Genomic DNA, 24164 nt, shown 5'->3' on the forward strand with positions numbered 1-24164 from the left:
AATTTGCACAGATCATACGTAAACAACAACAAAACTATAGTAATTCTCCCCCTTACCCCTCATCTGTGCTTTTGTTTTCGTGCTTCTTTTGCTGTGTTTTAACAGTATTTGACCTGCTTAATATCTTTTTGTGTTTGGTTTTCTTTGTATTCTCCCTGCTTTGTACAGTAGACTTGATATTGAACCTGTTCTTTGAAATAAATTGGTTGGACTGTATCAGATGCTGTGTCCTCTTCTGTGTGATTAAGTTGATAAGGTTGATTATCACTGGTGACATTGGCATTTTAAATTATATGTTTAATTATATAAGCTTGTTCAAATTGCAAGCTATGCGAGTACAGAGAGTATTGAGCTCTGCTCTTTCTTTTAAAATACATAAAAGCTCTTTCTTATAAACATTGAGTCTTTTTGCAATGTGCAACCCAACTTTGATAACGCAGAAAAAGAAGACGGTCCTCACACTGTTGCTGCTCCCAGTTTATTATACACAACGCTTCGACCAGTCTGGTCTTCGTCAAGTGTAGGTGAGTACGTAGTTGTAGGTGTTAGGTGACCTACAACTGACAAAGACCAGACTGGTCGAAACGTTGTGTGTAATGAACTGGGAGCAGCAACAGTGTGCGGACTTTCTTTTTGCTTGATCACATTTACTCCGGCACCTGTTGTACCTGAATGTGCGTGCACTCCAAAGCTACTGCAACCCAACTTTGATCTCATATTTCCAACATTGTCAGATTCTGTTTCTGATGAAAGAAAGGGAGGATATTTTACACACTGGACATTTAAAATAACACGGTGTCACATGGTCCATCAGGGCACCCAGAAAATGTGAGAAAGAAAAGTAAGAAAACCAAGAAATGAAGCAAAAACATTTACCATAAATTCAACAACATTTTTTATTATGTAGAGATGATACAGGCCAGGGGGCAGATGAAGTAGAATTAAACAGAGAACAAATAACAATTCCCTGAGCTCTACATTTTTGGAATCTACTGTGCTGTCAGTTCTCCAAACATTCACAATGCATTTATTGTGGGGGAAAACAAACACATTTGGCAACGTGTGCAAAAAAAAGGTGTGTCAAATCTGTGTCACCTGTGGCACAGTTTAAACAGGCAAACAAAACTAGAACGACACTGAGATCTCAAATGAAACGAGTTGAATTTCTATCCACTGTTTTATGGAGAATAATGTGCCATTCTTTTCCTTTTGCTCCACTCTTGCACATTGTGTATAAGAATAAAAGGCAAGAACAGACAGTCAACTCATCCATCTGTTATGTTCACAACCACAGCTCTGAACCTCATAGCAGAGTAGAAGAGTTTCATCCCATTGGAAGACAGGTCTAATGATGTTAGCTACTCTTTCATCAAGGAAATTATTAAAATACAAAACCAAAAAGGTTGGATTCGATCAAGGTTGCAACCTTGGTGTTTACAAATTAATACAGTATGTCGAATAGCCTGGCACACAACCACCTGTGTTGGCACGTTATTACTGTGTACACCAAAGCCAGTGCGCGCACACACACGCACACACACACACACACACACACACACACACACACACACACACACACACACACGCACACACACACACACACACTTTTACGTTTCAAGTGTCACTGGCTCCATTTGTATGGACTAATGAGTCAGCATTTGTTGACTACGAGAAAGTAGTCTGCGGTCACCCCATAACCATTACGTGACATTTTTGCACATGAAGCTGACTGAAAAAAAAGAAAAAGAAAAACAAGGCATACTGATCGAAGGCACGTACTAGGTACATCTTTTTTTTTTTTTTGCTGGAAATACAAGGTAATGAGCCCTCAAGGATAAACTCCCTGCTACAGCGCAGGCAGTAAACACAACAAAGACAGTCCAGAGATGATTTACTTTGTTTCCTTTTCCAAAGTCTTTAATGTTCCTCCTTTTTGGAATTTCTTTAGTATGGCAACCCAACCACACACAGCCGTCAAAAATATGTCATGAGGTATGACATGTCAGAGGTAAAACTAGGAAAAAATCTAGGAAGCCCCCAGAACACTCAGGGGGGAAAGTGGGGAACTGAAACTCCCACACGTTGTCCATTCATTCCTCAAACAATATTTACATCACCACGTCTAAGTCACAGACGTGAATTGAATCTTGCCTGCAGAATGGGTAATGTCTGTGCAAGAGTTGTTTAAGTTAGGCCATGGACATCTCCAAAACGGAGAGTCCTCAGTAGATAGTGCTCAAAAGTCAAATTTCTTTCTCAAGAGGTAAGACTCTTATCGAGGTTATTCCCTCTGGCGTGGGAACAGGTGAGGTCTATTTAGAAGTAAAATGTGTGCAAACTTAGATAAATGTTCAATGTTTAATTGTGAAGCTTCTCTGAAAGATTGGCTATTAAAACTTTGAACAAATACCCAGATATCCAGGATGCAGAACTTGGACCTGCAAGTAGCGCAGGATTTTTTTTTTAAAGTAAATTTTCCTTCCGAAGACGCAACACTCTCAAAGGGTTGTTATCATTACCTCATTCTACTCGGAGTGGTGATGTCCATTTTGAAGTGAAATATCTGCACACTTCTATCCTTGTTCAAATGGCCATATTTTCAGTCAAACATTTAACTTCAAATTTTTTTTTTTTTGTATGTCGGGCATCTCAGCGGCGATCCATACTCAGCGGGTGATCCAACCTCCCGGTCTTAGACGGTACCATATGTGGTGATGTCCGAATGTCCAGAGTTCCCAGCATTGTCACAATTTAGCGGGCCATGCATACGTCCAGGATGCAGAACTTGGCCCGGCATGTGGGGCAGGGTACCCGGCTGCCCAGCCAGGTCTCCGGCCGCTGCTGGTCCTGCCGGCTGGCGAACCACTTGCCCATGCAGGTCAGGCACCACATGGGGCGGCAGTAGCACTGCTGGCACTCCCCGTCCCCCTCTCCTCCTCCTCCTGCTGCATCTCCGTGGCAGAGGCGGAGCAGCTTGATGTTGGCCGTCTCCTGCATGCAGCCGATGCACGGCTCAAGATCCTGCCCAATCAGAACAGAACAGAACAGAACAGAACAGAAAAAACAATGAGTGCGTTTATATGCAGTTCGGTATCCCGAATATGAGGCTTATCCGGTTATGAACAAATTCGGGATAAGGTGTGTTTATATGAATACTGAGTGTCATATCCCGGTCTACATTCTTGGACGTTATAGAATTCTCTTCAAATGCGTGTAGCCTGGATACCAGCGACAACATTCTATGGGAAGCCTCGTATCCGGGATAAGACGTTTCCATGTCTCAATACCCTGATATTTTAATATCCCGATCATATTCGTCGGGATGCTGAACTGCATATTAACACACTCAATGAGACTTTAATTTTGATGCCAATGTTTCCAAATTACTATTACTGTGTACTAAACGCTAAATGGCCCCCCGGAGAGGTTTAAAACCCTGAAGGATGGCTTAGTGTTCGTTTTTCAAGAATTCTAATTCTTCAATTGTGTATTCATATTGCCATCAAATGCACGGCTCCCTTTGAGCCAAGTATCGAGACATTAAAAAGCATATCACAAGCCATATCACGTATAAATATCACATATAAAGAACCACGCCAATATTTCAGTATTCTCAGTAATTTAAGTGTCTAGTGTGTTCGAGTTATTATATTCAGGTGTGTTTTTGAAATACAATACAATGTTCTGACCTGTCCACTGATGCGTTCATAGACTTGGTTCAGCTCCACAAAAGACTTGAAGGTCTCCAGGAAGAGTTCGCTCATGGTGAGGTGGATCACCACATTGGCCGCGTTCCTCACAGGAGCCTGTAGTTTGTCTCTTAGCTCGGTGTACTCGGTGGAGTTCAATCTGGAAACAGGCAGGTCAAAGTCAGAATCAGGTCAGACAGGTGACAGCGAATCGTCTTGTTAAGAATTTGTTTGCAAAGTTCTTTATTCTCAAACTTAACCAGGGAAGTATGTTGGCACACCTGCTGTCACCAATGCCTCGATAAATTTACTGATACACTTGTATTGCACTATGATCTAGGTATGGAACAGTAGTATAGTAGGCATATAGTAACAGTAGTAGTAGTCTACTACAGCAGTACAAAATTTGATATTCTCCTTGTTCAATACCTAAATTAGTGCAGCACAAGTGCAATACATCAGTAGCCTACATTACTTATAGGTCTATTCTATTCTATTGTGGTGATATGATGACAACTGTGTAATAAACAAGTGCTCATTACAACATCATGCACAGCAAAAGCACTGGGAAGCTGTTGTGTTGGACAATTGTCTGAAACCATTGCACTGACCTGAAGTCAAAGGGCTTGACAATGGGGTTGATGCTCGCCACCCGGAGTGTCAAGATCTGCACAGGGGTGCCAGACTCGGGAGACAGGTCGTGCTGCTTGGACTCTGTGACAGTCAGGTGTGTGTCCTGTTGTAATGCCACGTGCATGTTATAGGTGGTGACCTTCATGATCCACGTATCCGTCACAATAACTCTGGCACCGGGCGCGCCTGTGGCGAACTTGTCGATGCGTCGGAACTCCGTGTTGACGGAGGATGCGACAGCTCTCCAGCTCGACCGCGCCAGCGCATGGGCGGCGAGGGTTTTGGATATGGGGTGGTTTTCCCATTTCTTGACAGACCAGTAGAGAGCCACGACGCAGCTCGTGAGAAATGTTGCGAGAGTTACGGTGAAGTACAACTGCCATCCATCGCTTGCCAGGTGAATATACATCAGATTTTTGTCTGGTGCGGCTATGCTCATTCCCAAATAGTACCCTGGCAAGACGGAAAGAGATGACGCACATTATTTTCTGACTAAAACCAAGGAAGACAAAATAGATGAATAATAACATTAGTCACTCAAATGATTTCTGAAATAAGAGTACATAGTGTACAGTCCAACTTACCAAAGGGGAGAGCGCAATGTATAAGCAGGGTTAAGGTTGTTCTCCTGATGTGATACTGAACGAAACCGATATCTTCGCTTCCAAGCCATGATGAGAAGATATTCTGAACTGTAAAACCCGCAGACCTAAACTCGTTCGGCGTAAATACAAAGCAAAAAGCAAAGACAACATATGCCAAAGTAAATGTCATATCAGGAGAGTCCATCCTTGCAATCAGCTGTTGCCAACGCGGACTTCCTGTGTCTCGAACGGAAGTTTCACAGTAAAAGTCCCAGTGGTTACAAAGGAAACATGTCAATAAAAGTATTGTTCATTGTGACCCAATGCACTCTAATATCACAGAATGTGCCATAGGCCGATCATAGAATGTTGTGCCCAAAAGTGGCTTCAGAGAATTGGATTCTTCTTGTAACTTTTGCCAGACCAGAAACAGACAACCCATAGGGGGCAGCTGTGGCCTAATGATTTGAAGGTTGGCCTTCGGGTCAGAAGGTTACAGACTCAAATCCCACCATGAGTGGTAGGCCTTAGAGCACCTAAGAGCAAGGCACCTAACTCCGCTACTTCAGGGAATGTATAAACAAGCAGAGAATAAATAATTATCGTTGTGATGTCAGGCTGGATTGCATCAGCAAAAAAATGTTTCTAAAGTATTCTCATTCTGGTGCCCCCATCTCGCTTGGCCTGGGACAATTGACTCCCCCACACCCTGTTGAATTCCAGTAGTCATGTCACAACTCCTCTCAGGAAAGTACCATAGGGCCCAAGTCAACATCTAACCTCCTTACCTCTCCTTTTTCTTGAGGCCTTGAGCTTCTTTGATGCCCTGTCTACGTGGAGAGAAAAACTTCAGCCACCACCGAGAGGATTAGGTTTCTAATCCAGGAGCTATACGATGTCCTGCCGAGCCCATCTAACTTGTACACCTGGGGTAGAATGGACAGGGACATTGGAGTACATCTTGAGCCGCTGCTCCAGGGCGCTGAGTGAGGGTCGCTATCGTTGGAGACACGACCAGGTCTTCAACTCCATAGCTGAGGCAATCAGCAAGGGGATCAAGGACAGCCGATGCACCCAAACTACAGCCAAGACCATCCATTTTGTGAAGGCAGGACAGAAGCCAGAGAAGGCGACAAAGAACTGCTCCGCTGGTTTGCTCTCCACGGCCCGAGACTGGGTGATGACACCTGGAGAGGCAGCTGAAGATACCACCGACACATCACCCAGTCCAGATTGAGAGCAGACATCATCCTGGTCTCTGACTCGACAAGGCAACTAGTCATGCTTGAACTGACTGTTCCATGTGAGGATAGGATGGAGGAGGCACAGGAGCGGAAGAGGGAGAAGTATCAGGAGCTGGTGGAGGACTGTCAAAGGAATGGCTGGAGGACCAGATGCATGCCAGTGGAGGTGGGGAGCCGGGGATTTGCCAGCCATTCCCTGATCAAGGCTTGCGGCACACTGGGGATTACAGGAGCCAACCGCAAGAGGGCCATCAAGAGCAATGCAGAGGCTGTTGAGATAGCATCTAGGTGGCTCTGGGTGAAGAGGGGAGAGAAGTGGGGGGAGTAGAATGCCACTTGGACTCAGGCCAGGGTCTGATCAGCCCTGGTCGGGTCGCCTGGTCGAGGGTGTCTGTTGTGAGACCCGAAACACCCAGTGACTCCAGGAAACAATGATGATGTGTCCAAGTCAGTGAATCAACCTCAGCCACCACCGATCCCCACTCCAGACTGATTCTGAGCGAGTAAGTTGGTGGTTGTTGGATGGTTGGGTATGTGGGGCAGGGCATGAGGCAGAGCATGGGCCAGGGCATGTGCTACAGGGATGGCAGACAGGAGGAAAGGAGGGGAAAACACACACACACACACACACACACACACACACACACACACACACGCACGCACACACACACACACACACACACACACACACGCACGCACGCACGCACGCACGCACACACTCTCTCACACACACACACACACACAGGGGAAGGGGAGCACAGCTCAGGAGGAGGCTGCAGCAGCCCTCCTCCTGAAGCAGCAGAGGAGTCTGTTGAATGCTGAGCTCCCTCCTGCTGCTGCCCTCTCGGCCCTGGCTGCCTCCTTCTTGGCCTCCTTTTCGGCCTTCTTGGCCACTTTTGCTGCCTCCTTAACAAATCTCTCAGCCTCTTTCTTTTGGTGTTTTGCGAGCTTGTCTGCCTCCTTCCTCTGCTTCTCCTCACTCCTTCTCTTCTTCTTTTCTGCTTCCTTCAACAGTTTCCTCAGCAGCTCCTCTCTCTTTTTCATGGCAGTCTTCTGCATGATCTCTCTTTCCCTGAGATATTTGGCGTTCAAGGTCTCCGTCTCTTTGGTCAGCTTCTTCTCCAGCCCCACCGCCAGCTGCTGCTGCTGCACCAGGTGCTCTACCATCCTGCTGTGGTCAAAGAACTCCTATGGCAATAGAACACAAGAAAAATCGAATTAAGGAACAAAAACAAAGGCTGTAAAAGTGCTAAAAATCTGAGATATATCTGAAGAATGGGCTATTGAACACAACAAAGACGGCAAAAGCAGCGCAAGATTGGAAGGAAAGTGACCAACCAAAACGCCTTTAACACCCTGGAGAACCAATTTTTGAGCTTTCACTGCTTTCGCCACGTGTAAATTCAATTACTTCTGGCGCTTTTGCCACTTTTATCGCCTCTGGCATGTCCCTACAGTAAGGCCCAATGCTAGTGAGGTGGAATCTGTATTAGGGCTGCACGATATATCGAAAATATATCGATATCGTGATATCACAGCTTGCGATATACATGTCGCAAAAGTTGTGCGCATATTGCAAACAGTTTTTAATTTTTAATAATAGCAAATTTTGTGAGAAGGTTAAAAAATGCATTAAAATGTTATATTAGCCATGTTTTTTGCTAATAAAAAATAATGTTGGCAATAAAACATTGCTCTCAGTTGTTTTATACATGATAAAGTGTAGAATGGCAGGTAGAGAGGGGAAAATATATGCATATAAATATCGCGATTAATATCGATATCGCAGGATACAGTCATGTTATCGTGTATCGCATATTTTTCTAATATCGTGCAGCCCCAATCTGTATGGCGGTCATGTGTTTGCGAGGAATAATTTAACACGTAGCCTATGTCTAAAACTCCGGTTTTAGAAGTACCCATTCTAGATCGCTAAACATATTTTTATCCACTTGCTGCGTTTGTATGTAAACAGATGAAACAAAAATATCCATGTTTAACCTCTTAGCGCGGAGCCTATGTTATAAACTTACTGTCACCAAAATTGTAATGGATATGTCTTAATCTGTTACTTAAGGCTCTCGGTAATGTCATAGCTATGTTGTTATGATGTAGTTGAGCATTTTCAGCAAATAGTGAATAGGCCCATCTGCAGTAAGAGGTTACAACATATCTGTATAGGTGTAACCAGGGCCTTGGTTACCTGCAGATGGTTGTGCAGGAGAGGCATGCCTTCTTGAACTCTCCTGTTCTCCTCTCTCAGGCCCCATGTGGACAACACCAGTGGGACGTCAATGTCACCCCTTGCTTCACCATCCCAAGGTGCCTAAGTAGCAGAGCAGAACAACACACACACACACACACACACACACACACACACACACACACACACACACACACACACACACACACGCACATCATGTCACCATGTTAAGAGAATTTTTCCATGCATGCAGCAGATGTACACAATACTTGTTTGATAGGTTCAATCTTACATTTTAACAGTGTAGTCTGTCCTACTTACCACCATCCATTCAGCTGCTTTGGTCTTCAGCTCATCCATCACTTTCTCCGCACGGGCATCGCGGAGGAGGATGGACTGCCGGAGGTGCCTGCGCTTTGCCAGGTCGGCGGCGTTGATGGCGGCCAGCAGACGTGCCTTCTCCACGCCCCATTCAATTTCCTGCTGTCTCCACCTGGCCTCCATATAGGCCTTCTCATCCTCCCAGGATAACTCCAGAGAGGCCCTCTCCTCAGCCCATGAAGCCAGCAGATCTGCCTTGATTTCAGCCCATTCAGCCACCAGTGAAGCCTTCTCCCTCTGCTTCTCTGCCTGGAGCAAAGCCTTCTCTCCCTTCACCACCTCCAGAGAAGATCTCAGCTGCTGGCACTCCGCCTCAAGGGCAGCCTTCTCCTCTCTCCACTCTTCCTCCTTAACACTGAAGGCAGACAGACAGACAAACAGACAGGCGGATGATGGGAGGAACCCCAAGGTTATCAAAAGGTCTGAGGTTCCCTCAGACTGATGAACTGAAGGACCCCTGCAGGATCTTTGGATAACTTATGTGTTGGGAACTGCTAAAAAGTTCTCTGAGAAACCTTGGGGTTCTTCCAATAATTTGTCACATTGCTTGTTTCTTATCATTGTTCTTATAATAGGCCTATAATATAATGTAATATAATATATAATATAATAGGCCTATGAAGTAGGCTAACAGGCCTATATATAGCCTATATATATATAAGTGTAGGCCTATTATTTATTGGGCTATAGGCTATTATATTATATTTACATTATGTTATATTGTATTACATAATCATATTTTATATAGGCTGAAATATAGGCCTATAAACACAAATAGGCCTATAGCTGTATAGCCTATAGGCTTTATGACACACACCTAACCTAGCCTAGTCTAACTAACACAGCCTACCTGAACTCATCCGTAAGGTTTGCGATGCTGTGATTGTACAGCTTCCGCAGTTGGTCGTCCATTGTCTGTCTTGTCTCTTTCCCAATGAATGCTCTTTCCTCGTCTTGCCTATTGATAAAATGATAAAGAATCGTGATCCCCGGTCTTTTTATAGTAACATGCGGTAACCGAACGTTTACGTCATAATCGAGCACCATGGTTTTCATTTCAAAGATGTAGGCCTAGGATACGTTTTAGAATTTCTAGCAGAGACGGTCTAGATTAGAATGAAGAATCTTTCTAGACCTAATATCAAAGACGCACGGTGGAGGGGGGAAAGCCTAGGCCTACAGCAACTTAATTCAATTCAATTCCAGTTTCAATTAAAATGTTCATTCAGGTTCAAATAGCCTACAAGGCCTATACTGATTTTGAGCCCTACTACGTGTTTGGACGTTGTCACTTACCACTTGTCCAGCAGGTGGCGATCCAGTACAGCAGTGGGCAGAGCCGCAGTGGGCAGACTGGTGGTGCAGCTGTCCATCAGTGCAGCAATAAACCTGGACTAATACACTGGTCAAACAACCAATAGGCCTACAGCATGGTGTCTGTATGCACATAGTAGGACTATGTCTAAATGTATGAATGTGAATATCAATAGGCCATGTAAGAGGGAAGCATCGTTTTTTTTGGATAGGCAGGGTCATAATGAAACAATCTCTTCAGAGAGGAATGTGAACTGTAACAGGCCTACCGCCTAGAGGAAGAAGTCCTGTCCTCTACAGCAACTGCTGCTAGAAGTTTGTATAAGTGGCCTGGTGCTTTATATAGGCCTAATTATATTATTGATCAACTAGCATTGTCTAGTGGGATCTACTTGCAAAAAAGTGGACAAATATCTTCATATATCGTCATATAGCCTATCTCCATCCCAGTGTAAGCCAACTAACCTACAGTATCAACATCAGCATTTTGCAGGGCTTCCCTAGCCAGGCTGTGCCCTCCTTGTGACGGAACAGTTTTAGCGTTGCAACTAGTCAAGTAGCCAGGCTGTGCCCTCCTAGTGACGCAACAGTTTCAGCAGAGATTTGAACGTCAATGATAATCAGGCAAGGGGTTCCCAAGCGTTACCATGACCAGGCTTCCCACATATCGCTAGATTCCAGCCAATGCGCTCCATGATTCCACACTATTGTTTCCCCCCCCCTGTGCACTGCACCCCCTTCCACAACTCTGTGGCATTGGGGCACCCCAAAACCCATCCAAGGACAACAGGAAACATAAAAGAATAAATTGCAAAGAGGAACGTGATAACACATTTGCAGTTGATCCTCCATCAGAGATGTAATCCATTATTATAATGCAGTTCTTAATGGGAATATTTTTTGGTTTATTTATCTTTATTTTCTTTACAGAGTTGAAGAGGTGGGTCTTGAGGTGGTGTTTGAAGCAATGCAGGGAGTTTAAGTTATGGATGGGCAGGGGGAGAGAATTCCAGAGGGTGGGGGCAGCAATGGCAAAAGGCTCTGTCCCCAATGGTCCAGTATTTGGTTGAGGTGGTGGGGGTGAAGAGGTTAGCATCGGCAAGGTTGAGAACCACTGTGTTAGAGCATCACAGTGAAGGCTTACCAGTATCAGCAGCAGCAGCTTCAGCAGCCACATCTCTACACGTAAAAACCAAAAGAGATAAAGGCCACATCTAGTCCTATCCTATGGTGTCTATATACAGTACTGTAGCCTACATAGACCTACTGTATGTTTAAAATAAATGAATGAATGAATGAATGAATGAATGAATGAATGAATGAATGAATGAATAAATAAATAAATAAATAAATAAATAAATAAATAAATAAATGCCTCCTCAGACAAGGCAGGCCATAAATGACCTCACCAGAGAGAGAGAGAGAGAGAGAGAGAGAGAGAGAGAGAGAGAGAGAGAGAGAGAGAGAGAGACAGGCTCTGTCCTGGCCGCTATAGGTCTACTGCAACTCCTGCCAGGCTGCCTGGCTGCCTGCTTTGCTCGAAATATTTACCTTTGGGGGTCTCGCTCGCGGAGGGCTGGCGTCAGCCGGGGCAAAGTACATGCCAGAGGAATTTAATATCTGGAGGAAACAGCAGGTCTGACTGCGGCAGCCACGGTGGCACGTTGCCCAGGCACAACTGGAGGCCTTTAAACAACACAAACTAAACTGTTTTTTTTTTCTTTTCGTTTTCCAAGTCCCCCTGTCCTGTTCCTACTGAAGGTTGCTGTGAGCGTTGTGTGTGTTTTATTTGGTAGGCTATGTGGCAATTTACTTCAATGACTTCATTACATATAGACACATGTGATAGGCCTACATAATCTTGGCCACTTTAAATGTACGTATGGTGGATTGTAGTGTATTTATTTTATGTGTAGATTTCCAAATAATCGCCTAATGATATTAAAACAAAGGAATTGATTAATGTCACTGATGTAGAAATTGACATTGATCATGAGGAGGACTCTATTGCACCACACGGTGGCGTAGAGGGAGCACATAATGCACTGCTTGCTTTTCACAAATAGCAGGGCCTGAAACAATCAAAAACATAGGGCCAAAAAAATCCTTCTGTTCCATTTCTGTTGTTGAGGACAAATCACTGACTATGTTTCTCAATATTATGGATGGGCAGCTGTTTGACTACTCGCAGCCCAATATGAGTTTCTTCAACAGGTAATGCTTTGGTAGTTGGTGCTATCACAAGAGTCAAGACCACCCTTGGCGCCATGTGTTCATTACAGTCCCAACAAGGCATTAGGTCATGGCTGCTCACATCTACCAGTCTTCCATTCCCAAGCCGTCAGATGATTAAGTCAGCAGTGTGTTGGCGAACATCTTGCGCTGCAAGACAGTGACAGGATCCCCAGGTGGGGGAGTTTCAGATGTCAAATATTGCTCCAATGTAGCGGTATCAGAGGCGGTGTTATATATTCGAGTACCGCCCGGGGCCGTTTTATTTTGGGCGGTCTCCGGGCGCTGGGCTGGCGGCTCGCAGCTCGCGAGCGACTTATCTCACCAGCAGGGGCTTCAAATGTAAACTGAGGCTAAACAAATACATATGAACCCTCTGAGCGGAGGCCGGGCGGGCGGGCGCATTCACCCAAAAACTTGCTGGCAATGCTGCATGGCTCCAGACGCGACTGGGAGTCTGAGGAGGGAGCAACAGCAACACTCATCTGCTGCTGAAGGCGTCTGTTCAGGATGTTCTTCTTTTTTTCCTTTTTTTAACCATCTGACATGGGCTCGCGCACCCACAGACAGTTGTCTTAGCTGAATGAGCATTGCAAGAAGAGGCGTTTTCTGTGTGGGATAACTCGAGATAACCAGCCAAAGGGTTCGTTTCTCTTGGAGAGAGGAATTGCCGTGTTTTGCATTTGGGGGAAATAATGAAGAATCCACATCTTATAAGTGATGGCAACTGGAAGACTCTCAGCATGAAGGAAGCGCCGGTGACTAAAAAGTTCAAGCGTAAGTCACGGGAGCCAGTGAAACGCGTAAGTGAGGTGAAAAGTTCTAAACACGACTCTAAATTAGACGAGGACTCGAATGGGGAACCGATGGACAACACTTTCGTTATCAACACTCAGCAAAGGTTACAAGCCATCGCTTCTGTTGTCAGTGGTGGTGGGGATCACATTGGACAGTTGGGTATTTCGGACACGGCGCTTGATATGCGGATAAACACATTGCCTGCCACCAGTGGAAAGGTCAGTGCAACGCAGTCATCCCAATCGCGATCTGAAATCACTGCTAATAATAAGGACACGTTTCAGGCATCATTCCCCCAAGTTGTCGGCTATGACAGCCAGCAGGTTTACACCCCTCGCGAACAGAGCCTGCAGTCTCGTCTCGTGCTGTGCCAGCAGCCGCGCGCGGACATGGAGAGGGAGCGCGAGCGATCGCTGTCCTCCTCCGTAGCCTCGCAGGCGTCCTACATGAATAACAACGAGCCGCCTTCGGAATCGCCGAGGAAACGGCTGGGAGAGGCGTCGTCTGGCGTCGTCACCGAGATCAAAGCCATTCAACAGACACGGAGATTGCTGGCAAATGCCAGAGAGAGAACCCGCGTGCATACCATCAGCGCAGCTTTTGAGGCGCTCCGAAAACAGGTAGGTATTTGACATGACAAGAGTTTACAGTTTGAGGTCATTTTGTCATCAGTTTGTGATAGTCACGGCCCATCTAGTAGTCTGTCAAAACCAGCCATCCATGAATTGCCGAAATGCTGACATCGCCTTCTTGAATGTGAAGGCCATTGTGATTGCCTTTCTGGATTAGTTTGGGGATGACACGTATGAAGTTCAGGTCATCAGAGATGCATGAGCTTTGACATCAGACATAAGGCCTATGTCCCATGGGTCTGATGAGTAGGCCTACTGTATATACGCCTAAACCTCACCTCAGTAGACTGCTTGACAGAGTGTATCCTACACATTTGTTTGAGTATTAGTTTTCAGACACATATAACAGCATGTAGGGTACAACATTAAAGATCCACTGTGTGAGGAGCAGGCATCATTTAAAAACCCTGGCCTCTGTTTCAGTGACTATAACTAGGCCTATATAACTGTATAACTACCGTAAGCAGCTTAGCTATGGGAATCCAAGTTTTTGGTAAATTGGCATTTTCCAGCCATGCCTTCAGTAAATGCCCTATACATGTTGGCCTATCATGACATGCTTATCATCCTAAAGTGGTTCCCAGTGCAGTGAATCTCAGTTGCTGCACACACACACACACACACACACACACACACACACACACACACACACACACACACACACACACACACACACACACACACACACACACACACACACACACACACACACACACACACACACACACACACACAGTGAGCATACTCCTTCTACCTCCACAGGTGTGTGCTACTCCTTTGAGCAAAACCTGTCCAAGTAGGCACGCGCGCGCACACACACACTCACGCACGCGCGCACACACACACACACACACACACACACACACACACACACACACACACACACACACACACACGCGCGCACACACACACAAAGTGATGCCCAGTCTGCCTTATGCATGCATGCACACACATGCACATGCACAAATACTCAGATTGATTTTCTCTCTTCTGCTTGTGCTGTGCAACTCTTACAGGCAGCTGCCTAAGCTGGGATGCACACATCATACCCCCCACACACAGACAGAGAGAGAGACCATCTGGGTCCTCTCCTTCGGCAGGTGCCTTGTTACTCCTATGGGCAGATGTTGTCAAAGCACACACACACTGACACACACAGAGTGATATTTTGGTCTGTGATCCTTCTGCCTCTACAGGTGCCATGCTATTCCTATGGGCAGAACCTGACCTGTCCAAGCTGGCAAATGCATGCACACGCACACACACACGCACACATGCACACACTCTCACTCACTGATCCTCTCTTCCTGCTCCAGGGGCCATGCTACTCCTATGGGCAGAAGCTGACCATGTACACACACACACACACACACACACACACACACACACACACACACACACACACACACACACACACACACACACACACACACACACACACACACACACACACACACACACACACACAGAGTGATCTTCAATCTCTCTCTCTTCCTTTCTCTCTCTCTCTCTCTCTCTTCCTTTCTCTCTGTCTCTCTGTCTCTCTCTCTCTCTCTCTCTCTCTCTCTCTCTCTCTCTCCTACAGGTGCCGTGCTACTCCTATGGGCAGAAGCTCTCCAAGCTGGCTATATTAAGAATCGCCTGCAACTACATCCTGTCCCTGGCTCAGCTTGCAGAGCTGGACTACACCCCGGACCACAGCAACCTGAGCTTCAGGGACTGCGTGGAGCAGTGCACGCGCACGCTGCAAGCAGAGGGCAGATCCAAGAAGAGAAAGGTAAAAATGTGTGTGTGTGTGTGTGTGTGTGTGTGTGTGTGTGTGTGTGTGTGTGTGTGTGTGTGTGGAGATGACAGAGAGTGAGTGGAACTGCAGGCCAATCTAAGACGAGGAAGTTACTGTAGGTCTGCACTGTGGTGTGTGTGTGTGTGTGTGTGTGTGTGTGTGTGTGTGTGTGTGTGTGTGTGTGTGTGTGTGTGTGTGTGTGTGTGTGTGTGTGTGTGTGTGTGTGTGTGTTGGAGATGTACATGGGGTAGGAGTCATTGTTTTTTATATGTAATTTTGGGGGATTTTTGTCTTTATTTCTGATAGGATAGTGAAGGAGAGACAGGAAATGACTGGGGAGAGGGAGACAGGGAAGGATTGGCAAATGACCCAGGCCGGAATCGAACCCGGCTCGCCAGCATAGTAAACCAGTACCCTACCGTTAGGCCACAGCAGGACCAGGAGTCACTGGGTTAATCGGGATGATGAGAGCAACTGTTCTAGCCACCAGGTGATGATTCTACAAATCCATGTTTTGGTGCTCAAATCCCAGAAAAGATTCATTGGACTGAGTGAGTGATTGTAGCAGACCGTGCCGTCAGCTAGGCTGCTATCGCAGTAAGGTTTTGGACACCTGGATACGCCCTGAAGAAGGCCATAAGGGCCAAAAAAGTAAGAATATTGTAACCTTGAGTGCCTCAGCATCTGTCTTCCTGAACCAGGTTTTGGAGACCGTTGGAGAACAAACGTCTTTCACAGCATCCCAATGATATCATATATGAAAACCTAGGTGTCTTTAAAAATCCCCCATCAATGTTGGACTCACCTGAACCTAATTAAAACCTCATTGAAACCTAAGTTGTGCATACCGTACCATTAATATCACATCAATATGTATATCATATGAAAATATAGGTAACCCTTTATTTTAATGGTTCACTGCTACAGTGGATCTACCACATTAGGTAGGTAATGACCAGTGTAACAATATTTAATTCCATGTAATACCAGTGTAATACCATGCACCAACCTTAACCCTAACCCTAACCCTAAATGTAAGTACAAAATTGGGTACATGGTGTTACACTGGTATTACATGGTATCAAATAGTGTTACACTGGTTATTACACTGTACCTAAGGTGGTAGATCCACTGTAATAGTGAACCATTAAAATAAAGTGTAACCAAAATATACAGTAGGCCTAAATAGTGTCCCAAAATTCCTCCCCTGTCAACGTTGAACTCTGACAATGTCCCTAAAAACCCCAACCCCCATTACAAAACGTTCATTTAAAAACACTTGTCCTTTAACCTCACAGCTTCCTCCCTCTGTTGTACAGCCAAGCATGCAAAGAGGAAGAGCTGTTGATGTGCTCTAAGTGTTTACTGTAAGTGGCGACATGCAAGACTAGTAACTGGTAAAAAGGCATTTCAAAAAGACATTGTCATTTTTTTATTAATGCAGTGCAGCTCACGTTTAATAGTAACATGAGGAATAATTCAACCCCACAATTTTACTCTGAAGTGAACAATGTAACCGGCCTGTTGTAAAAGGCTCAATGCTGAATCATAATGTTGCATTTATGGTCATGATCAAACATTTGACTCTCTGGCCTGAAATAAGCCTGGATATGAATTTCGAAATTCTGTAGGTTACAGTATACAAATGCTGCTAACTCCACATTACTGCAGGCAAAGTAGTAAATCCATTGGAGAAAGGCACTGTGGTGCCTGTTTGAAGAGCTTGTAGTGTGAGTATCCGTATGAGAGTGTAAGTTGAAGCGGTTGTTGCATTACATTGCACTGCTGCTGGGGATTCACTAGGCTATAACATTCCCATCTGGGCACTACACTGCTCTCTCTCTCTCTCTCTCGCTGCTGTATTTGGCCTCAGTGTGTGGCCGTTGATAATTTTGATGGCACTTCTGCTAGACTCGATGGCCCAAATCCAGACACTAATGTTTAAGAGTTGCAATGGCATGTACAAATACAAATTGTCTGATCTTTTTATGATAGGCTCCATGGCCCAAAGTTTTGGTTCTTTTTTTTGAAGGTCCAGTGTGTCATTTTAGCTGTTTATTTCCAGCATGTATGCTGCCCATTTACTCATTTAATCTTTTCCATGCATATTGATCTGCTTTGACCGGAGTAGGTTTTGCAGCCAAGGCTATGCTGTCTGTAACTAATATTAATATGGTAGATTTATATGGAGAAGATCCATCTACAGTATTCATGTACTGTATTAATGTAAGTGTAAATTTCACCGCCATAATGAAAATGTAGAAATTGATGGGGATAGAAGATATTCATGAAAAGATTAGATTTGTGAATGGGCAGCATACACTCTGAAAATAAACGTCTAAATAAACTACACACTCCGCCTTTAAAAACAGCCATGGAGATGTTGTTCCCAAACAAAAACCCAGTCAATGCAGGGAGGTCTGTTGGATCGGCCGGACTTTTTCCTACCCTGGAAGCCCACCATAGTAACTTTCTACTGTTTATTTCTTTTGTTTTGACTTTTTTCATATTCCTTCTGGAAAACAGTAACAACCGAAATACACTCGTTTCAATTATGTAGCGCATTCCTCTCACTCAGACAAGGGACACCGTTAAATTAAATCATCATCAAGTTTTGGAGTTTGAAAGGGAACTGGGTGTTCGGCCAGCTTTTGCTTTTCCTCCCTAAACAGAGGAAAGCGCAGGCGAGCAGAGGAGAGAGGAGAGGAGAGGAGTGGAGGGGAGAGCTGTGGAGAGAGAAAGGGCAGGAGAGCTGAGGAGATTAAAAGAGAGGAGTACTGAGGAGAGGAGAGGAGAGGTGAGGAGAGCAGAGGAGTGAAGAAAAGAGGAGAGCAGAGAAGAGGAGAGGAGAGCTGAGGAGTGGAGAGGAGAGGAGTGGAGAGCTGAAGAGAGGAAAGCGCAGGAGAGGAGAGGAGGAGTGGAGAGAACAGGAGGAGAGGAGAGGAGTGGAGAGCTGAAGAGAGAGGAGAGCACAGGAGAGCTGAGGAATGGAGAAGAGAAGAGAGGAGGGCTGAGGAGAGGAGAGGAGAGGAGTAGAGTAAGCACTTCGGGTGCATAAAGAGGGGTGATTGATGCCACTGTGTGCAGTTTTATGACACGTCCAGGACCCATGTGTAAACCGAAGCTGAACTTCCTTCAAAGCAACCTCATACCCCCCCCCCTTCCTCCACACACACACACACACACACACACACACACACACACACACACACACACACAAACACACATTCAGTGTGTCAGGTCAAGGGACACTTGTGGCTTAGGTGCCATTCATTTTTTCTCGTAAATCACACTCACAAGACTTTCGAGATATTGCGATTTTTCTTTTTTGTTTTTGTCAGTGTTGCGAAACTCTTCACATGGAGATCGTCATGTGTTTGCTTATGGGAACGATAGAGAAAGAAACAATTTTGTCAGAAAAACCTTCTGCAATCACAACTGAGTTTTTACAAACGGTTTCAACATGTTTCCCTTCAAAACTTTTTTTATAAGAAAATATCTTTTATACAAATGTCGTGATTTATGTGTCATATTAGCCATTTGGCATGGTATTGGAGAAACCTTTCACACCAACCTCATATTAATAATGCAGTGAGTCGCAAATGTTCTTTTGGCACAATCTTGTAGAGGAGTAATTTATGTACAAACCCTCCTTCACATGCTGAATGTAAGTCTTGTCTCCTAGTCTCCTAGGTGTGTGTGTGTGCGCGCGCGCGTGCGTGCGTGTGCGTGCGTGTGTGTGTGCTTGCCTGTCTGTGTTCCGCTAATGTGTTTCCCTAGCATAAGCGTATTCAGAAGGAAACTAACTGAGCACTGAACAGCAGCAGCGGCAGAGCAGCAGAGAGAGCAGTGTTGAGCAGCAGAGCAGTGGCGGCAGGCAGGCAGCAGAGCTTTTTTCTTTTTTTCCCTCTCCTCCCCCTGGCTGTCCCAGACACCAGATGTTCGTAACGCTAGTTGGGAAGTCCTGCTGGCGCCACTCAGGGCAGAGGGCAGGGGGAAGGCACGCGAGCAGGATCCCAGACAACTCCAGCTCGCTGTAGGAATTGGCGCATTCCCCAGCAGCGCAGAGCAGAGAGCATAGCGGCAGGCCGGTCCACAGGGTGGGGGTGGCAAGCGGGTCAGTCGTCATGGGCCCCAAGGGGAAATGGGGGGCCCGCTATTATATTGTATGTTTTGAGAGTGGGGGCCTTTTTCGATGACCTTGTCCCGGGCCCGGTCAAAGCTGTCAGTGGCCCCGCATAGCAGTGCTGGCACATTCCCTCACCGCGGTCCCCCCTTTCCCCTCTCTCCCCTCCCCTCTCTGCTTCTCTCTCTCTCTCTCCTCTCTCTCTCCGCTCCGGCTCCACTCCACCATCTGTTCCAAAAAAACACTTTGAAATGAAAAACACTGATCATCACTCTCGCAGGATACCAGCAACGGAGCAGCAGCTGTTACAGGGGCCGCAGGGAGAGAGAGAGAGAGAGAGAGAGAAAGAGAGAGGGAGGGAGATAGGGAGAGAGAGAGAGAGAGAGAGAGAGAGAGAGAGAGAGAGAAAGAGAGAGGGAGGGAGATAGGGAGAGAGGGAGAAAGAGAGAGTGAGGGAGGGAGAAAGAGAGAGGGAGGGAGACAGAGAGGGGCCACAGGGAGAGACAGAGTCAGTGAGAGGCAGAGAGAGAGAGGGAGAGAGCAAGGGAAATGGAGAGAGCCAGAGAGAGGGAGAGATGGAGGGAGAGAGTGAGGGAAAGGAGAGCGGGAGGGAGGGAGTGGGGGCTCTGTGTAAGAAAGAAATCCCTTTGTCAGGGCGAGCCAGTGAGTCTGAGGGGAAAGCTGGTGGAAAAAACCCTGTTTTCTCAGTGAAGCTTGATTAGACGGCATTCAGAGCTCGACTTCAGGGGTTGTTTTAAGTGGAAGTTTTCATCTGAATTGAAGCAGCTTTTTGTACATTTTTCAACATGTCAAAAAATGGTGGTTTTCTACAAAAATATATGAACTTTTTCTAAAGTTGTTGTACATTTAGAATGTTTGCACAAAATTAGTATCAGTATCACAATCCTTTACTTTTATAATCACTGGAAGCTGTGAACATTCATATCCGAGAAATCAGTATGTAAATACGCTTGTGTGCGCCTGATATAATTGGGAAATTGGAATCAACAAAACATTCCATCCTCTAACTTTGGCTGAATTCCAACCCCTTTGAACAGGGCCAAAGAATGTGAGTTTTTCCTGCAAGATCCTTCCCATCGCCCTTAGTCTTGGACCAAATGTCTTTCCTAACAAGAATACATCTACCCCATTTGAAATGTTCCTTCAGTCCCTGCAAACATCTTTGTTTGAGGAGTGTTTTGCAACACAGTTGTTGTTTGTCAGTTGGCAGTCTAGTTGGTTTAGTAGTCAGTTGAACAAGAAGTTCATTTTATTCACATAGCCATTCTCTCATAGTATTATATCCAGAGGAAAAGCAGTAACTTGGCAAGTGTAGTGTCAAAGTTGAGGGTAAAGCAAGGGTAAACACAATATTCATACAGTTACTGTAGGCTACACTCTGGCTTGGTTTTCTAATGCATTTTTGCACTTTTCTGCAAACGAAAGAATGCAAAAATGTGAAAACATGACACAACAAAACTGTAGCAGATGAAAGAGCAGATGTTACACTTTTGAATGGTGCAAAAATGCAGATACTGATGGTTTTGTATGGTTCATACTGTTCACATACTGTACACACAATACATGCAGTATGATATATGGAATAAAATGTTAACATGTGCTTTCTTTTTTTTTCCCTTTGGCAGGAGTAAAAAATGATGCAGCGACATGAAGGATTCATCTCTGGTGGCATCAGATGAAGTTGTGTGGTGGGGAGGACTTATTAACTCCAGGAGACCGACTGCAGAAGAGGACAAGACCTCTCTTCTCTCCCTACGCAGTCCCTCACCGCCATACACTAGAACCATTGACTAGAACACTAAAAGAATCATGAAAAGGAGACGGAATGCTTCTAGAACCCCTCTGGGTGGTTCCATGGAGAGTGGAAGGTTCTTCACATCAGGAATGGTTCCTCATCACTTCACACCATGGACTATACTAACTACATACAGTATTTCACAAAGTTCCTTTTGAACTTTTTGAACTTTTTAGCCTCCATGGTTTCGTTGAGGGACTGAAAAAGGTCTCATGGCTCCTCAAGAAGTGGAATTGGCTCCATTTCTTGGAGTGTCCCTGGTCATACAACTAGATATTCAGCTGCCACCGTGGAGAGGATTGAAAGCAAGCACTTTGTAACATAAGAAGCAATTGAGTTCTTGATGTTAACTATCTTTTAGAGTATCTTATCTCCATTTCATCATCGTAAGGTCATTGGCGATTGCCCATAACAAAGTCTTGGGATAATCAATGGAGGGCATCTGATGCTATAATTAACGAGAACAATTTTTTTTTTGCAGAACTGAAATAGTACGGTAATTTTGTTTAGCCATTAATATGAAGGGCCTAATACCTTGGCACCATAACCAAGTTGAAATGGGCTTCAACAGACCCAAACTCCCATACCAGACTGACAGTGTTATGAGATAAGACGCATAATCCATAATATTTTTTTCTTTCTTTCTTTTCCAGAAAATATAGATTACACAGCGCATACAAGATTATTTCTGTGTCATAAATCATACCACATAAGCACTTGTTGCATACAGTACTTTCATTAGCAGCTGAGCCGAATTAGCGCAGGCCTTCACACACAGTGAGACAGATGGTCTGACTGCAAAAGCACCTGTTAAAGATTTAGGAGTGGATACATTGCTGGACTTTTGAACTTTTTGGGCCACCGTGTTGGTGACGGTCATTTTCATTCTGCACATTTGCAGTGTTAAAGACATATCAGCCTTAAGGAGTTATGTTTTGTGTTGAAAGGATTGTCTATGTTAACTAATGTTGAGCATTTAACAACCCTGAATAAACATTTATTATAATGTAAAATATAAAGATGCTGAGTTTATTTCTCATGAGCAGATTTTGACACTATTTTGTGCATAAGGTCATTTTGAGACCAGATAAATGCCATGTTGATTATCTGATTTGTTTTATGAAACGACAAACAGGAGGAATTATAGTAGGATTGCGTTTTCCTTATTCTCATTTCAAAAAGTATGGTATATCATCCATAAAATGTCTTGTGTAACCGATTTCCTCAATTATTTTTGGACGACCACGATACGTAAAAAAAAAAGACAATGTGTTCTTTAAAATGCCAGCTTTTGCCCTTTTTGGACACAATTTCTAAACCAATCCAGCATGTACAGTACACAAGTAAAAGGGGGGGGGGATCCCCTGCTTTGCTATATTGGAGTTTAAACAAAGTGCAACCGGTATAAAAACATCTGCTTCTAGTCAGACAAAAAACAAAGAGACGATGACAGCACCTTATGGGTTTGATTTCATAGCGGCTCCTCCTGACTCCAAGCGAGCATTTATGGGCGAATCACACATGTGTTTTCTGTCTCATGGTAGGCGCATACAGTGCGTCCCTGAGGGAATTGGGTTGTTAAAGCTGGTGGTTGTCTGCAGAAGGGTGCTGTTCTTGTTGGGGAAATGTAATTCCTCCAACATATTAGGTATTTTGAATCACATGTTTGTTTTGTGCTTGCCAGGTTATGTGACTGGAGTAATAATTAAGTACTCCATAGATAATAAGTGTGCATTATCAAGCATGTTCTTATAATTGTAACATCCAAAATAAAGCCTAAGTCTACTTTCACTCTTTTTGTTGGAGATTCCTCATGTACAGTATACTGTTAAGAAATGCTGCAAAAACTCAATACAATACAGATAGATCTGTAAGACGGAAAGAAAGAAAAGGTCAATGCTCTACTCCTGTCAACATTCACTCAGCAGCAACACTGTGAGTCCTGAATAGAATCTCTCGTCAGTCATAAGTGTCGATCTGAACCGAGTCCAAACTCAACACAGACCCCCCCCCCCCCCACACACACACACACACACCCCCTCAAAGCCTGAGCGACCCAAACAGCTGTTTGATGCCCACAATCACCAGATTGTCACCAGCAGCACGGCACCACCAACCAGCCTGATAAAACTTCACAGCTCCAACTGTCTGAGCAAAACGCCCTGACAAAGGATGATTCAGCTGAGCAGATCTAATTCGTGCTTTCAAAACATAAACTCAAAGCCACCCCCAGGGCCCAACTCATTACTGCAAATGGCCTGCAAGCCACACAAAGTCCCACTAGTCAATATTGTCACACTGTAATGTCATGAGCACGAGTGAGTGAGTGTGAGTTGTCAAAGGGTTTGTAGAAAGGTGACAATTGGGCCACCTCTACATTCTGTAAAAAATGTTTAATGGCAATGAAAGGTGTTTCAGAAAAACTTTCGATATTATATTAATTGGATAAAACAGCACTTTCACTTTATTTAGAATATTCAACCCAACATCCCTTCACAGCAATTTAGCACGCTCTGAAAGGTTAGCAAACCCGTTTCCTCCCTCCATTCCTCAAAATCAGCCTCAAGTAAAAATGTGCACTTGGACGACTAGAGAGTGAGTGAGGGAGTGAGAGAGCTCCAAGTCCAGATGAATGGAGTGAGAGCTAGAAGGTAGAGACAGACAGATAGCAGGTTTCTCTGAGCAGGAGCGCCGACGACTCAGGCTCCCCTTCAGTGCAGATCGGCACA

General features: G+C 44.9%; 2 protein-coding genes across 4 annotated transcripts; one reads left to right on the forward strand and one right to left on the reverse strand.

Annotated features, from left to right (window-relative positions):
• Window positions 1-2652: 2652 nt before the first annotated feature.
• On the reverse strand, window positions 2653-5791 carry tmem129 (transmembrane protein 129, E3 ubiquitin protein ligase). 2 transcript variants are annotated; one of them, XM_063190329.1, is made up of 5 exons: window positions 5695-5791; window positions 4907-5031; window positions 4301-4775; window positions 3690-3849; window positions 2653-3021 (listed from the first exon to the last, which is right to left on the reverse strand). In XM_063190329.1, exons 3-5 carry the CDS (start codon window positions 4759-4761, stop codon window positions 2752-2754), a joined length of 891 nt encoding a protein of 296 aa, XP_063046399.1. In that variant the 5' UTR covers window positions 4762-4775; window positions 4907-5031; window positions 5695-5791; the 3' UTR covers window positions 2653-2751. The 2 variants fall into 2 exon arrangements, with proteins under 2 accessions (XP_063046399.1, XP_063046398.1); XM_063190328.1 differs by lacking the exon at window positions 5695-5791 and having other exon boundaries at window positions 4907-5133.
• A 7008-nt stretch (window positions 5792-12799) lies between these two features.
• On the forward strand, window positions 12800-21645 carry atoh8 (atonal bHLH transcription factor 8). 2 transcript variants are annotated; one of them, XM_063190437.1, is made up of 4 exons: window positions 12800-13698; window positions 15296-15487; window positions 15800-15983; window positions 21266-21645. In XM_063190437.1, exons 1-3 carry the CDS (start codon window positions 12976-12978, stop codon window positions 15947-15949), a joined length of 1065 nt encoding a protein of 354 aa, XP_063046507.1. In that variant the 5' UTR covers window positions 12800-12975; the 3' UTR covers window positions 15950-15983; window positions 21266-21645. The 2 variants fall into 2 exon arrangements, with proteins under 2 accessions (XP_063046507.1, XP_063046508.1); XM_063190438.1 differs by lacking the exon at window positions 15800-15983.
• The last annotated feature ends 2519 nt before the right edge of the window (window positions 21646-24164 follow it).

The sequence above is a fragment of the Engraulis encrasicolus genome, chromosome 23 (genome assembly GCF_034702125.1).
Source record: "Engraulis encrasicolus isolate BLACKSEA-1 chromosome 23, IST_EnEncr_1.0, whole genome shotgun sequence".
Lineage (NCBI taxonomy): Eukaryota > Metazoa > Chordata > Actinopteri > Clupeiformes > Engraulidae > Engraulis > Engraulis encrasicolus.